At 33.7% G+C, this 17,325-nt stretch overlaps 1 protein-coding gene across 2 annotated transcripts; it reads left to right on the top strand.

The window, feature by feature from the left end:
- Positions 1-10,290: 10,290 nt before the first annotated feature.
- Positions 10,291-17,239, top strand: LOC110696461 (ribosomal RNA small subunit methyltransferase NEP1-like). 2 transcript variants are annotated; one of them, XM_021873751.1, is made up of 9 exons: positions 10,291-10,684; positions 10,891-10,948; positions 13,142-13,414; positions 13,640-13,732; positions 13,892-14,036; positions 14,167-14,277; positions 14,391-14,473; positions 14,561-14,618; positions 15,892-17,239. In XM_021873751.1, the coding sequence occupies exons 3-9, from the start codon at positions 13,232-13,234 to the stop codon at positions 16,092-16,094; spliced, it is 876 nt and encodes a 291-aa protein (XP_021729443.1). In that variant the 5' UTR covers positions 10,291-10,684; positions 10,891-10,948; positions 13,142-13,231; the 3' UTR covers positions 16,095-17,239. The 2 variants fall into 2 exon arrangements, with proteins under 2 accessions (XP_021729443.1, XP_021729444.1); XM_021873752.1 differs by having other exon boundaries at positions 10,891-12,872.
- The last annotated feature ends 86 nt before the right edge of the window (positions 17,240-17,325 follow it).

The following is a 17,325-nucleotide window of genomic DNA, read 5'->3' as shown; positions in this document are numbered from 1 at the left end:
AACATGTTTTAGCTACTAACCAAATCTGAAAATTTAGTTTATACGCATCCTTTGCAAATTTAACAACCCATACTTGTAATAATGGAATAATAGCTTAAATATACATGTAGAAACATTAAAACCTATTATTTTTTATACCAAAACAATAAAATTCAGATTACAAAAATCTGGAAATTTAATTTACACTTCAAACTTGATACTTAAAAAAAACTATTAACATACATTAATCATAATGGTCATGTAGTGTATTGAAAACTCTAAGAAACATGATTTAGAATGCTTTAAATCCCCAAATCTTTATTTTTAATAATCTGAAAATTTATTTATCACATTAAACCTTCGTTAAAAATCTAAAACTTTCCGAAAACCATATTTAGAGGCTGAATTTGGCCACGAGAGGGTGGTGCACACTACCAAAGGTAGTGATATTTGATTAAAACGTTGTTTACACACGAAAAACACTATTTTTTTGCAAAAATCGGACAAGTTAGAAACTAAACGTGATTAAGAGAAATTAAGAACGGAAATCAGAAGTTGATTACGAAAAACTGAAAACTTGTTTTTGAATTAAACATCATCATGATCATAATAGAATCACAATATATTCATGCTTTAATTGAATAACTTTAGCAACACGTTTTTGAACCCTAAAACCATGTGAATCAAGCTTTAAACCCTAATTTTCTTAACTAAACAAATCTGAAATTTTAATGCATAATTTAAACATGATAAAAACTTATAAAGTTATAATCTTTTGGGATAATTAAACATCATTAACCCATAAAAATAACAATTAAAAAAAAACTTAATTAAGATTATAACTTGAAATAATTTGATCAAAAAGGAAGGAAAGAAGGAAGGAGAGAGAAGAGGGCGAACTGGTGGTCGTGGGGTGTTGCGGGTGACGCTGCGGTGGCGCGACAGCGGCGGACAGGTGGTGGTGGTGCTCGGCAGCAGTGTGTTCAACAACTTTCTCTCTCTCTTTTTTTTTAGGTTGAACCGTGAATAAGGAGAAGAAGAAGGAAAGGCGGTAGCAACAATTCAACGCGGGATTTGGGAGTGAGAAAGTGGAAAATTTTAGATGGGTTTAACTAATAAGAAGTGGGGTGTTTTGGGTTTCCCTAGTTCTAATAAAACTAGGATTAAAACTTGGGCTTAAATTGAGTGGGTTTTAGGTAAAAGAATGGGATTTGTAATTTATGGGTTAGACTTGCATATTAATGCATGATTAGGATATGGGTAGGGAAATAATTTAATGAAATAGTTTTATTAGCTTTATAAACATTAAATTTATTTTCTTAAATCATAGTAAAATAAATTATGTAAATAAATAACCATAATTAAATATTCACAAAAATATGTTAAAATATAATTTTAAATTTCTCAAAATTACGGGAGATTACAACTTTGTCAAATTATGATCCCAACAAAAAAAAAAGATGATATAGCAAATATAAATATTAAAAAATTAATAAAGTTGCTCATATTCACAAAATTTCCAACAATCCTTGTTTCTCATGTTGAGAAAATAGGGCTCTCTCATTTTTTTTATTTATAATATATTTGTATTTATCAGGAATTTATTTTTAAATATTTCAAATTATTAATTTTAATTGATAAAATATTTTATCACAAAGGAATTTTATGTGTTCATGTCTGATCTAACAAATCATGTCCATCAAAACAAGTCCAATACATCTTATTAATTAGTTGGGCTCATTATTTCATTCATGTCCAATCTAAACTAACCCTTTTTACTCTAAAATTCATCCTCCCATAAATCTCCAAAATTTTCTCCATGAGAGAGGTTAGTTTTTTTTTTTCTTTTTCTGTTAAATATGGAAGAGAAATATAGAGAGATGTGAGGAAAATTTTGTTACGTTGTGTATGTTATTCCATCTAGTTCGGGATATATACAAGTATATTATCTAAGGTTCCATCATCGGATAAGATCAAATACCCAACTCTAGAATATTCTAGACAGTACATGGGATAATAGTCATCCACTTATTATTTTATAACACTCCCCCTTGGATGACTATTAAATAAAACAATAACTAAAAATATACTAGAAAACCTGTACATAAGAATACATTATAATGCGCATATAAGATGTTGCCTCGTTAAAAACCTTATCAGGAAAACCTAGTGGGAAAAACCATGGTTAAGAAAAAAAGAGTGCAGCGCGCATTAACTCCCCCTCATGACTACATCACTTGAGATCATTAAGACGATGCAATCTAATGTCGTAAACTAACCTTTTGAATGTGGCTGTTGGAAGCGCCTAGTACACAAATCTGCCAAGTTTTCACTCGAGAGAATCTTAAGAACTTTTATATCGTCATTCTTCTAGAGATCATGAGTGTAGAAGAATTTTGGTAGATTGTGCTTTGTTCAATCACCTTTGATATACCCTTCCTTAAGCTTGGCGATGCATGCTGCATTATCCTCATGCAAAATTGTTGGAACTTCTTTCTCGGAGTTTATGCCACAACCTGTCTGTATTTGTTGAATTACAGACCTTAACCATACACATTCACGACTAGCCTCATGGATTGCCAAAATTTCTGCATGGTTAGAAGAAGTAACAACAATTGTTTGTTTCATAGAACGCCAAGAAATAGAAGTACCTCCACACATAAACACATATCCAGTTTGTGATTTAGCATTATGAGGATCAGACATTTACCCTGCATCTGCAAAAACAATCAAACCTTCTTTGGATAGGTTAGAGAAAAATAAACCCATATCTTTTGTACCTTGAAGATAACGAAGTACATGCTTAACCCCATTCCAATGCCTTCAGGTAGGGCATGAGCTAAATCTTGCTAATAAATTTATTGAAAATGATATGTCGAGCCGTGTATGACTAGCAAGATACAACTAGCAAGATACATTAATGCCCCCATTGCACTTAAATATGGTACTTCAGGACCAAGAATTTCTTCGTCATTCTCCCGAGGTCGGAAGGGATCTTTTTCTACATCAAGCGCTCTAACAACCATAGGGCTACTCAATGGATATTTTGTATCCATAAAAAAACTTTTAAGAACCTTTTCTTTGTATGTTGACTGGTGCAAAAGGATTCCATTCTTTAGGTATTCAATTTGTAACCCTAAGCAAAACTTAATTTTTCCAAAATCTTTCATTTCAAATTCTTTCTTTAAGCACTCTACTGTTATTGAAATATCTTCAAGAGTTCCAATAATATTCAAATCATCAACATATACTTCAATTATGACATATCCTGATATAAATCTCTTTATAAAAATACATGGGCATATAGGGTCATTCTTTTACCTTTTTCTCAACAAATACTCACTAAGACGATTATACCACATGTGCCCAGATTGTTTCAATCCATATAGAGATTTATTCAATTTGATTGAGTACTGTTATCGAGAACCTGAATTTGCTGCTTTTGGTAGTTTAAATCCTTCTGAGAGTTTCATGTAAATATCATTATCCAGTGGGTCATATAAGTAAGTTGTGACTACATCCATCAAGCGTAAATCAAGTCCTTCTCTTATTGCCAGACTGATTAGAAATCTAAAACTAGTTGCATCCACCACAGGAGAGTATGTCTCCTCATAATCAATACCAGGTCTTTGTGAGAATCCTTGTACAACTGATTGGGCCTTATATCTTACAATGTCACTTTCTTTGGGTCAGTAAATGAGTCTGGCAATTGATTTGCTAAGTTTGTAAATGAATTATCTTTTGGTTTTCCAATTCACATTGTTTATTACGAGGATCTAGGTGAGATAATGATAATTCATTCCAACTAATTTCCTTTTCTTGTTGTTTGTTTTCTCCCCTTAATGTTGGAAAAACTGATTCATCAAAATGACAGTCTGCAAAACGAGCCATAAATAAATCTCCTGTAGTTGGCTCTAAATACTTAATTATCGATGGAGATTCATATCCAACATATATCCGTAGTCTCCTTTGAGCATTTTAGTGCGTTGTGGTGGAGCAATTGGAACATATACTACACATCCAGATATTCTCAAATGGGATACATTTGGTTCCTGACAAAAAACCAATTGTGATGGGGAGAACTTATGATGACTTGTTGGCCTGATGCGAATTAGTTCTGATGCATGTAATATAGAATGTCCCCAAGCAGAAATTGGGAGCTTGGATTTCATAAGTAATGGTCTAGCAATCGACAGCAAACGTTTAATTAACGATTTCGCAAGACCATTTTAATTTGTGAGTGAACATGTGCTACAAGATGTTCAACATTAATCCTAATTGACATTCAATATTCATTGAAGGTCTGGGATGTGAATTCACCAACGTTATCAAGACAAATATTCTTAATAGGAAAGTCTGAAAAATGTGCTCGTAATCTGATCAACTAAGCAAGTAGTCTCGCAAACGCCAGGTTGCAAGTTAATAACAATGATACGTTTGACCATCTAGTTGATGCATCTATTAAAACCATGAAATACTAAATGGCCTACACGGGGGATGAATTGGTCCACATATATCCCCTTGTATACATTCCAGAAAAGTAATTGATTGAGAATTTATTTTGGCTGGTGATGGCCGGAGTATTAACTTGCCTATTGAGCAAGCAGCACATGAAAAATTATTATGAAGAATCTTCTTGCTCTTCAATGAATGTCCACATGAATTTTCAATTATTTTTCGCATCATTATTGAACCGGGATGGCCTAACCGATCATGCCAAACTTTAAAGTCATCAGTAAACTTCTGCTTTACTATATCATGTGATTCAATTGTATTGATTTTTGTATAGTACAAACCAGTGGAGAATGTAGGTAATTTCTCCATAATAAGTTTATTGCCTTGAGTTATACTCGTGGTTTGAAGGAATTCATTATTTCCTTCACTAATTGTCTCAATATGGTATCCATTTTTTCGAATATCTTTAAAACTTAGTAAATTTCTTTGAGACTTAGGGGAGTATATAATGCATCAATAATTTTTGTTCCCCTTGCAATAAAACATTTGCTCTTCCAGAGCGCGCCTTCTATAATCTTTGTACAACCTGATATAGTACTCACACTAATTTCTTTCATCATCAATTGCGAAAAATATTTCTTATTCTTAAGTATAGTGTGAGTGGTAGCACTATCAACTAGACATAAATCTTCACCGTTGGTTGATGATTGAGCTCCGAAGGGATTCATATTATAATAGAATTAAAGGAACTAAAATAGGATTCACAAAATCAAATAAAATTAATAAATGACTAATAATGATAATAATTAAATATCCGAAAACATAAAATTGTCCAAAAACACATATCCCATAAAGCATAAAGTCATAATACTACGATAAAATTCTATAATTAAATAAATGCAAGCTAATAGAGTTTATTCACCAATGGGGGATCATAATTTATTCAATTATTTTCTTCAGAAGTGGTAAATAAATCAACCGCTTCCAGGTGAGTTGTATCATCGTAGTCAAAATCACCTTCGCCATCCTCGTACACCAAATTGTGTTTCCACTTTCTTTCCTTTCTGTTTGATCGATTGTTGATAAGGGTCTACAAGATGTTTTAGTGTGCGACACACACGAGACCAATGGCCTTTTACTCCACAATGGTAGCATATATTTTCATTTTTATCCTTCTCATTCTTATTTCCATCTTTATTGTCCCACCTCTAGTGAGAGTATGAATTCCTAAAATGACCACCTCGACCACGACCATATCCACGGCCTTGACCACGGCCACCCGACCATGACTGCTGGCGTGGTCTCTAGCCTTTTTCTCTTTCCCATTATGGGATGTCGCATTCACTTCAGGGAATGAAGTAGAGTCAGTTAGGCGTGATTCGTGATTTTTCATTAATAGTTCATTTTGCTCAAGGAGACAAGATATCAATTTAGAATATTTTTTGAAACCCTTTTCACGGTATTGTGTCTGCAGAACAACATTGTTTGCATGAAAAGTAGAGTATGTTTTTTCTACCATTTTTGCATCCGTGATTTTCTCTCCACATAATTTCAATTGTGATGTAATTCTAAACATGGCTGAGTTGTATTCACTCACAGACTTAAAGTCTTATAATCTTAAATGTAACCAATCATAAAGAGCTTTTGGTAATATCAGAGTTTTCTGGTGGTCATACCTTTTCCTTAGATTACTCAGTCAAATACTCAGTCTTAAGGCCTTCGTGAAGGTGATGGCGAAGGAATATATAGCTTTAGCCTTGTCTTGGCTTGTTGTATTATTTTCTTTGATAGTATTACCAAGTCCTTTTGCATCTAGATGTATTTTAGCATCTAACACCCAAGACAGATAGTTGTTTCCAGTAATATCAAGAGCAACAAATTCGAGTTTTGCAAGGTTTGACATGATTCACTGATATATAAAACAATATTTTAAATTAGGAACTAAGATGATATAATAAATATATATATTCCAAGTTTCAATTAAGACAACTAATATCAAGTAATTAATTATAACAAGATTTGCGTATTGAACCTTGAGAAGGTTACTGTTTATGAGACCACAATTAAGTCCACTAATCAATTATCATAACAAAACATGAAACCTTAATTGATAAATTTATATGTAATATCTACGTACTTGCCTAACTTATCATAACAAAACATGGAAAGCCTAACTTTAGCCTACTGTTATACGTAATACTCGACATGAAAATTAATAAATTTATACGTAATACTTGACACTAATACTTTGCCTAACTTTAGTTACTATTAAAATCTTTGACTTAAAATAAACCAATCCGACTAGTTTGTTGATTCATTATTAATAAACCAAACCCAAGATTAATGTGTAATTGATACAACTATACAAATATTTTATCAAACAACAAGGCAGTGAATGAAGTGTAAATTAAAAGATATAATTTGTAATATAATTGTGTTAGCAGGGTAAAGCATTGGTACATAATATAATATAATATTATTTATTTATCTATTTATTTTTCAATCACAAAAGATAATTATGGGTTAATTGATAAAAGGTATGCAATCAAACAACTGAAACATGCTAAGCGCTTATATACACACAATCGAAACATAACCGAAACATGCTAAGTGCCTATATCTAAGGATTATAGCTAGCAATCAATAGCATGTGTGCAGCCTAACTATAAAGAGATAAATCTTAGCGTACATAACAATAATATATAAAAATATATTAACACATATATTTAACACAAAGTATATAGTAATCACATGCAAGTACGGTGGATATCAAATACATACATGATGACACACGGTATATGATCATGAATGTATAATATGATTATGAAATTGTAAAGTAAATAAAGAGACAAAATAGCCCCGAATGATCAAAAGTAAATCCTATGAGGTAATGACACAAACATATATAAGGCCAATAATTATGTCATTTATTTGATCAATCACAAAAGTAAGCGACATGATCCAAAATCATAGATTTAAGCAATTCAATTAACCAAATAAATAATATACATATGAAACGAATACGAGTTAGATAATAGTGACTCTATTAAGTTATATCACTCAAGTAGTCAATACAAGTTAGGCAGATTGTGCATCAAAAATCTTATATGAATCATCGGTAGTCAATTTGCATACATGATTATATATCAAGAATAATTACAATATGACGAAATAATCAACAAATGTGCGGCAATCATATCATGTTTATTATTATAGCTTCAAAATTCATAATTTAGGAGAAATAGAACAGGATGATAAGGTACCTTTTCTAGCCGAGGAACTGCAAAGTTGGTAATATTAATATGGCTGAATTCCTTCGTAGGTTTGTTTAGTAGGCTATGGTGCTGATAACGTGTTAAATATGGAAGAGAAATATAGAGAGAGTATATTATCTAGGGTTCCATCATCGGATAAGATCAAATACCCAACTCTAAAATATTCTAGATAGTACATGGGATAATAGTCATCCACTTATTATTTCATAACATTTTCCCTTTTTTTTTCTTTTTTTGCTATTTCCCTTTTTCCTTTCTTTTTCTTTTCTTTCCCCTCCTTCATACGTGAGCTGCTGCTCACTACCATTGTCACCCAACCTCCAGCGCACCTCCCTGACGCCGGCGACCTGCCACCGGCAGCCGGCCCACCGTGACCTCCCTCTTTTTCTTTCTCCTTTGTTTCTACTAACTTGTTTAGTTCTATACATAATGATTCTGGGTTTTTGATTTAATTGTTTGGAATTAGTTTTAGGAAAAATTGTCAAAAATAATACAACATTTGAGCTGTTCGCTAAAAACAAGTCAACCTTTTGATTATTTCTCAATAATACAACATTTAAGTAGTATTTGCATAAAACAAGTAATGACTCGTTAGTAACCTGGTTAGCATGTTAAATGGGACACGTGTCCTTATTTTATTGGTTTGAAATTTAATTTGAATTTTTTCATCTATTTATTGTTTTTAATTTTTAATAGATTCAAAATAATATTTACGATTTTTTCACCATATACCCTTGAGTTTTTTTGTTTATTCACCATATACCCCTGAACTTTTTTAAATTCATCATATACCCCCGAGTTTTCATATAAATACACCATATATCCTTGATAACTAATGATTGATAACTTCATGAGTCTCTAGGGTTAATTATGATCCGAAACCACCCTAAATACATTCCCCTACCCCCGAAACCACCCATATTCCTTTTTTTCACCCCCAAAACCACCCCAAATTTCCTTTTCTCATCCTCAAAAGTAATCATACGGATATGGTTATGGAGATTTGGAGTGGTTTCGGTGGTTGGAGAAAGGAGATGAGTGGTTTCGGGGATGGGGGGGAGAGATCTAAGGTGGTTTTGATGCATAATTAACCAATTTCACTCATCTTATTGTCATTAGGGGTATTTGGTGAATTTTTGTAACAACTCAAGGGTATATGGTGAATTTGAAAATTTTCAGGGGTACATGGTGAATAAACAAAAAACTCTGTAGTATATGGTGAAAAAACCGTAATATTTTTTATTATTAGTTTTTTTACAAAAAAATTAATAACCCACCACAATCCCCACCAGCTACCCCATCCTTCCCCCTTCTCTGGCGCTCCTACCCTTCCGTAACCCCTTGATACCAGAATCCCAACTCCCCTTACCAGAGTCGGCGACCTCAGCTCATTTCCCAGAGTCGGGGTTCGACGACCCCATCACCGGTATTTCAACCCTCTTCCCACCCACCTCCAACCACACCACGAAACCCCTTAAAAACCCATCCTCCACCATCGAAACCACCAATCACTCCTCCCCCCACCCCCGAAAACCTAGCGGCTAGGGTTTCGAGGGAGGGGGTTTTAGGGATACTATTATAATAATATTAATAATAATAATTATTAATAATAATTATTATTATAATAATAATATTGATAATTATTATTATTATTATAATAATATTAATATTAATAATTGAAATAATAACAATACATAAAAATTGATAACAATCCCAAAATATATTGCCGAAAAAAAAAATATAAACCCAGTTAGAGGCACCAGTTCTTGCTTAAAACCGGTGCCAATAGTGTTGATAATTAAAAAAAAAAATTTCGCGCCATTGAAGTTGGCACCGGTTAACCGGTGCCAAAGCCTTTAGTTTGCACCGGTTAACCGGTGCCAAAGCCTGTAGTTTGCACCGGTTAACCGGTGCCAATGCCTTTAGTTGGCACCGGTTTCGAACCGGTGCCAAATTTTTAGGAATTTGGCATCTCTCAAATCCCCAACGGTTCAAAACCGGTGCTTTAGGGGGGTTTGAACCGGTGCCAAATTACCTTTTTCATCTAGTGGCGAATCGTCTGAGTAACAAGAAACCTATCTTCAAATCCCATTATAAAAAAAAACTACATGTCATGAAGTTTAGCTTCCAGCCCAGTGGTTTTTTAACACCCCACCACACACGAGATGTGGGTTCAAATCCCATTACTCATAAATTTTTTCTTTTTATGCTTTACAACCTCACTTCCAAATTATAAAACCCTAAGTCTCAAACTCGCCTAAATCGATATCCCTAGACCCCAGCCGCAGCAGCCCTGTCGCCGTTCACCGGCCGGTTTTTCGTGCTACGTCAGTCCGTGTTCTCGCCGTCGCCGGTATAAGGTTCCTCCGTCAGGCGTGAGGCGTCAGTTAGGGCTGAGCAAAACTATCTGAAGATCCGAAAATCCGATGATCCGATCCGCATCCGATCCGAAAATTATGGATATCCGATTCAGATTTTTCGGATATCGGATCGGATATCGGATATCCCATTTTTGGATTTCGGATATCCGATATCCGAAAAAAGTCGGATATCCGAATATCCGAAAAATCCGGATCGGATTTCGGATATCCGATCCAAATATCCGAAATTTACTTGTTTTTCCTTTTTTATTTCTCGAATTTTCTAAAAAAAAATATATGCAAAAAGAAAATTCTCAAACCCTAATTGACCTAATTCCCTAAACAGTAAACACTCCTCTATCTCAAACGCAGTCACGCCTCTCTCTCTCTCCTCTATCTCTCTCTGGCTCTCTCTTGACTCTTGAGTCTCTTCTCGTTCTCTGGCTCTCTCCTCTCAAACTCTCAAGGCTCTCAGATCTCACTTGAAAAGTTCAAATCCCTTACATAAATTGAAATTTCTGAATTTCTAATTTTTTGAAATTGGTCGTTGAAGGCTTGAAGCTCCATTCAACCTTGTGCTCTCCGCCATTGAAGGTCCTTAGTTTTTAATTTTTGGTGAGTTTTTCGTTTTTCAATTTTAAATCAACAAATGTAAATGTCATATTGTTTGAACGGGGTTCGTTTTATTTTTTTTGTTTAATTTTCTGTATATTTTTTGTTGTATGTTGAATTGTTGATGTGGGTTTTGACGTTTTGTTTAACTTGTTGTTTATTTTCTGTTTAATTTCTTGTTACATTTTCTGTTTATTTTTTTGTTGTAGGTTGAACACTTGAACCTCGTGCTCTCCGCCATTGGAGGTCTTCTGTATTTTACTTTTGGTGAGTTTTATGTTTTTTGTATTTTACTTGAACACTTGAACATAATGTGGTGTGTTGAACGGGGTTAAATTGGCCGTTTTAGGTTAGTTTTAGTTGATGCAATAGGTTTGATTATGAGCTTCATCTTTTGATAAATTGATGTTTGAGTGGTAATATGCTTACTCGAATTCGTCTATTCAATGGTTGTTGTGGAATTGTTGAAGGTGATTGATTTAGCAACTAGCCAACTACGGGTCTATAGCTCTACAAGACTACAATAATGATTAGCTTTTTACAATTGGGTTGATGCATCGGGTTTTCTAATGAGATTTGTATTTTTGGTATATTGATGTTTGGGCGGTAATTTGCTCGCCCAAATTGACCTATTTTAGGGTGGTTGTTTAATTGACTGATCTTTATACTATTTTCATGTCACTACTATTGTTGGCTAGCCATTTTACTTGTAGACCAGATGTGCCTGTGTTCTATTTTAGTCTGATTTATTCCTAATAACAGGCTTATGCTAGCAATTTGGACAACTTTCTGTTGGGAAGTGGTAAAAGTTGCTTGTGAAAGTGGTCTTTTTAAGTTGGTCCACACTTTGCTTGTTATGACTGTCAGTTTGAGTTTAATGAGGGTGGTGATTTGCTTAGTTCCTTGATGCAATTGGATGATGTTTGTTGTTTATCTAGACCTGTTTTCTCTATCTCTTTTTCAGGTTGGTATAGGACCATAGGCTATATTCTCCTCAAGACCTCCCTTAGTTGTGTTTTTTTTTTTTTTTTTTTTTTTTTGGGGTGAAATTTCTTGATTTTATATTGTGGAAATGTGTTTCAGCTCATAAATCATTAATGTGATTATGTGATAATTGATTGTTTTTTGTTGTAGTATTCTCACAAAAAGAGGAAAAAGCCCCTAATAGCAAAAAATGATTTTGTAATAAGATTCATGGTGCACTTCTCTGCTTTGGCTGTCCACTGTTTATATTTTACACAATTTTCTTCATTAATCATTTTATCATTATAATTACAACATTCCAAGAAAAAACAGAGTCATTGTCCCTTCATTTGGACTCTCAGCTTCTATTCAATCGGTAAACTTGTATTCAGTTTCAAACTTTCAACATGATCTGATTTTGCAAAGAAACTTAAACTATTTTGGGGTTGAAGGGTGGACTAAAATTGAGGTTAATGGGCATTCTTTTAATGATATTATTAGTTTTAATAACCTTGAGAGAACCCTTCTTGTATGATTTATCTAATTCAACTTTTAACTCCAATTTCAGAATGAAAAGAAAAACAACTCGAGATATTTCAAGTTTTTTTTACTAAAAAAGTGCCTGCTCTAAATCCTGCTCCTCCACAAAATGATCCTCCTTTATGAAATGAACTTTTTTATGTATTTTTTTTTGTTCATTATACAAGCTTTGACTATTTTTTGATACTTTATGCGGTCGATGGACGATGATGGGACAATCTATTAATCAAATCCTGGATCCTGCCCTTATCATCGTCAAAAGTGTTTTTATTTTAACTTTTTTATGAGACGGTTACCTTTTAGATCTAATATAGAGAGTAGAAAACATAAAAATTGGTTAGACATATTACAAACCAAACCAAATTGTATAACATGACTAAAAGAAAACCAACCGTATAAGGGTATAACATGGTTTAGTTCGCTTATGTTACCAGAATTAATCTTAAACCGAAAAAAAAATCAATAAGAGGTTTCGCCTAAAACCCATGTCGTCCTCCAAAAGCATGGACCAAAATTCGGGCCTTTAATCAATTCTCCAAATAAACCCTAGCTAAACCCCCATTTTTATTTTATCCACCATTTCTTATTATCCGCCCTCATTTCTCCATAAACCCTAAACATTGTTCAAAATTGTTAATTTTCCTTCTTCTGGGGTTTCCTTGATTCTGCACAGTCGCTGTTGACTACGGTACACCTTTCTCTCTCTCATACTTTTATTACTGAAATTGAACTCTTTTGTATTCAAACATTTGTTCTTCTCTGCATTTTTTTAAAAAATTTTATTTGAGTACTATCATTGCTCAATTCGCACTGTATAATCTAATTATTTTTCTATATTTCTCCCCTTCTTAATTACCCTTTTCCCAATTGGACCCATTTTTGAAAAGTTCAGATTTTTGTAGTTTAAAGTTGTTAGAATTATATAAGCTTGAAATGTAAAGGAATTGATTTATGTAGAAAATGCCGAGGCCATTGGGAGTAAAAGCTGGTAAGAAAAGGAAGAAGAGAGAGGAAAAATATGATAAATAGGAGGATGAGCAAGTAGAAATGGTACAAGAGGATGTACCAGCTGCTGCCACTATTGAGGAAACAGCTGAAGATGATAAGGTAGCAGAAGATTTGGCCGATGATATCCCCGGCATTCCGGTTACTATTACGAAGCAGATGAGCCAGCCTGGGGCGGTTTTCATGCTCGAAAGGGCTTCCCTTGAGGTTGCCAAAGTAGGGAAGGTATGTCAATCAACAATCTTTAAGCTCTATTGTTTTCCATTATGTTTATTTGTTTGTGTTGTGTGTTGCTTGGATTGGATTGGATTGGATATGTTGCAAAGATTAATTAGAGGGTTGGCCTAGATAATTGTGTTGATGGTGTTTGGGAGGGGTATTAATAGATGAACGGGAATTTTGCTGCCGTTGTTAACTGAATTCTTATGTCATATTCATATGTAATTGCAGACCTACCAAATTTTGAATTCTGAGGACCATGCCAATTTTTTGATGAAGCACAAAAAGAATCCTGCAGATTACAGGCCAGACATTGTTCATCAGGTTTATATTACAAGTTTTTATGTTACGATACACTTCATTCTATTTATTATATTTGTGCTTCTGTTGACATTTTCAGAAGGTTTCAAAGATGTATGCTATTATTGTCTTGTGTAACTGGCCGTTTTTCTGAAGTAGTTGTGATTATGAATGATATTTCAGGCTCTTCTGATGATTTTGGATAGCCCCTTGAATAAGGCTGGGAGGATTCAATCTGTGTATGTTAAAACTGAGAAAGGTGTACTTTTTGAGGTTAAACCTCACGTGCGTATTCCAAGAACATATAAGCGTTTTGCTGGCATTATGTGTGAGTTATAATTATTTTGTCATGCATCTTCTTTCTATCAACTTCTATGCGTCACTCTAATTACGTGATTTGCTACTGAAGGCATGACGTGTGGTTACTCCTTAACACCCTCTCTCATTTATCATTGCAGTGCAACTGTTACAAAAGCTGAGCATATCTGCTGCTGGCAAACGAGATAAACTTTTTCGTGTGGTTAAAAATCCTGTAACTCAGTATCTACCTCTTAATTCTCGTAAGATAGGTGAGCTTTACTCTGAACTAGTAATCCTGTCTAATAAATTTCAGAGTTCAGATCACTTTTATCTCTCTATTCCCCCCTCCATAGTCAGTGACATTTGGCTGTTCATATTTCAGGCTTTTCATTTAGCTCAGAAAAATTGGTTGACATTCAGAAATATGTGGATGCTGTTAAAGATGATTCCAATTTTGTGTTTGTGGTATGTATCAGAAGGGACTGAACTTTGTCTATTAATTCATTTATATGAGTCAAAACTTAGGTGTCTTCTAATCCTTTGCTCGTTCAGGTTGGTGCTATGGCTCATGGAAAGGTTGATGATGAGTACGTTGAAGACTACATATCAAGTAAGTTTTTCCTGAAGTTACTTATGTTGTCCGATTACTTGGGAAGCTATCTACCGGTGTTTAAATACTATGAATAATAGAGTTAATTGCAAATTTGCAACACGGATACTGTTCTAAAGTTTGCATAATTTTTTTTTCCTTAGTTTATTGCTTTTACTTGTAAGCAGATGAGGTTCCAAGTTCTATATTAATGATATTGGTTTGTGAGTTTGCTCCCTTTTTTCCCTATGCTTCCTTTACCAACCCCTTTCTCTCCTTTACCCTCAATCTCTAATGGTAATCTCTAATGGTTATTGACACTTGCAAAATAGGCATTGGTTACACTTCAAAGAGTGACAAGAAACCTATCTTCTTCTAGCTTCTGCCCTTGTATTTCCTTTCTATTTTTTTCTCAAGTCCTACAAAACTTCAAACTTTATCTATGTTTGTAGAATGAATGAATTGTAGTTTGCAAGAAGTTCAATAATCCAATTCGATCAATACTTTAATTAAATGGGTAAATGAAGAATTTTGTCACAAAACAAAGATATGCATATACAAACTGACATCTAGAGTCTCTCTAAAGTCTAACCGATATTCATAAATTTAGCCATGAGCATAATCTTTTATTTTTTTGTTGATCATTAGAAAACTGCAAAAACAACAAAAATAAAATGAGTTTTGGTAAGACCCTAGGAATAATAACACGTACTAGTATACTACCTCTGTGTCTTTTTGTTTTTGCGAAAAGAAATATTTTATACTTCTATCTCACAAATAATAAGAAATGGAGATAGTATAAATATAAGTTAAATACCCTTCGCGGAAAAATAAAATAATGAGGCAATTTGAATCGCATCTTTGTCCCAGAGCCAATAATTCGATCTACCATAGTAGGAGAACACCTGTTTTAGACAAAAAAAATAAATATATAGTGTGTGATCCAATTGGCTACATATCACATATTTAGACAAATTGCACATGTGTACTATTGATCTATTATGCGTTAGTATACATTTCTTTTGACTGAAATAAGATCTAATAAAAGGATGATCATATAATACTCCACCAGTCCACTACTTCAAAGTACTTGTTTTTTGTGTTTATTTCATGCTATTATTAAGTCTTATTATGAAATGGAGGGAGTACTTGAACATGCATGTGGAGTACTCCATTCGATCCAACCCGTTCCTCAATAATACACATATACAATTTGTCTGAATATCATTAAAACTATAAAATCCAATCCGATTTAGATTTGTCTTGATGCGTTTTTTTTTTTTTTTTTTGAAAGGCAGAAGGCAATTTTATTCAAATAGCAAGAGTGTCCATAGTTACATAATGGGATACAGATGGGGGAACACAGTTAACCCACGTTTGCTCAAGATTAAAAGGAATATAATTAGCGAGATTATGGGCGACGGAGTTCCCTTCCCTCCTAACATGGCACCATTGGATGCAGTTGTAATGGGAGCCCTGCACCAACGCATCACTTAGGACAATGTCCAGATCAGTATTGTGCCTCATCTCCTTCGTGAGCCTCGATACAATGACTTGACAATCAGATCCAATTATGACATTAGAGAGTCTGAACCTTGTTCCCAGATTGAGAGCCCAAACTATCGCTTTGTAATTTACTAAGTCTGAGAGTCTAAACGAGAAGTGGTTAAAGATTTCCATTTGTAGCCTTCTCCTTGTTATCTCGGAAACGGATAACAAAATATTTAGACAAACTGTGATTAGAAATTGTGGAGTTGAAAAGTTCCAAGTGAATTAATAAATAAATTAATAAAGAGCTGTAATTTAATAAATTAAATGAGGGTGAACATATATTTAGGTGTTGTTTGGTTGGAGGATAATCTCCTTGGAAATGAAATTTCCTATAAAGTATTAAAATGAAGGTGTACTTGGTTGGAGGGAAATAAGCTAAACATGGGAAATAACAATTCCAAGGGAAATACAAATTCCCACAACCCATGGGAAATTGCTCACCAACTCCCCCCCTGGTGAGTTGAAATTTTTTAGGAAATGCAATTTCCTATAGTGTCAACCAAACAATTTAGCTTAATTCGTAGGAAAATCATAAGGGAAAAAATTTCCCATGAAATATAAATTCCCATAGGAAGTTAATTCCCATGTGAACCAAACGAGCACTTAGTATGATTGGAAGTTCTGGCTCAATTTCACACTTGCCTAATTTAATTGAACATGAATATAATCTACATGACTCAACTCATTTACGCTCTCTTTCTTATTCCATTAACCACCACTTTTAGTGAATGAATGAATTTACTCGTATATTAAATCTTGGGTAAGGAGGAGAGAAGAGAAGGGAAGGGAAGAGATATTAAAATGACGCAGCGGGGTTGGGGTGAGGGTTTGTAAGGGAAGATAGATAATGTGCTATGATTGAAATCATTAAATTATAGAGATTAGATGTATTTAAGTGGATTACTTTCAATTATTGAATATTGTCTCCGTTCTTTTTAATCGCAACATTCGGAAGTTAGCGGGCTAGGAACTTTGAGAGAAAATCCAAAAGTTTGTAATGTTTATATACACTCCTTACTATTTTGTATGATTCATAATATTTTTTTTAAAAAAAAAAAAAAAAAGAGAGATATAGACCTATAGATTATATTATAGTCATGTGAGATTTTGTTAGATTTGTCTCAATACAAATTTTTTAAAAATCAATTTTTTTTTATTTTTTATAATATAAACTAAT

The sequence above is a fragment of the Chenopodium quinoa genome, unplaced genomic scaffold, assembly GCF_001683475.1.
Source record: "Chenopodium quinoa cultivar QQ74 unplaced genomic scaffold, ASM168347v1, whole genome shotgun sequence".
NCBI lineage: Eukaryota > Viridiplantae > Streptophyta > Magnoliopsida > Caryophyllales > Amaranthaceae > Chenopodium > Chenopodium quinoa.
This window is presented reverse-complemented; position numbering and strand designations above follow the sequence as displayed.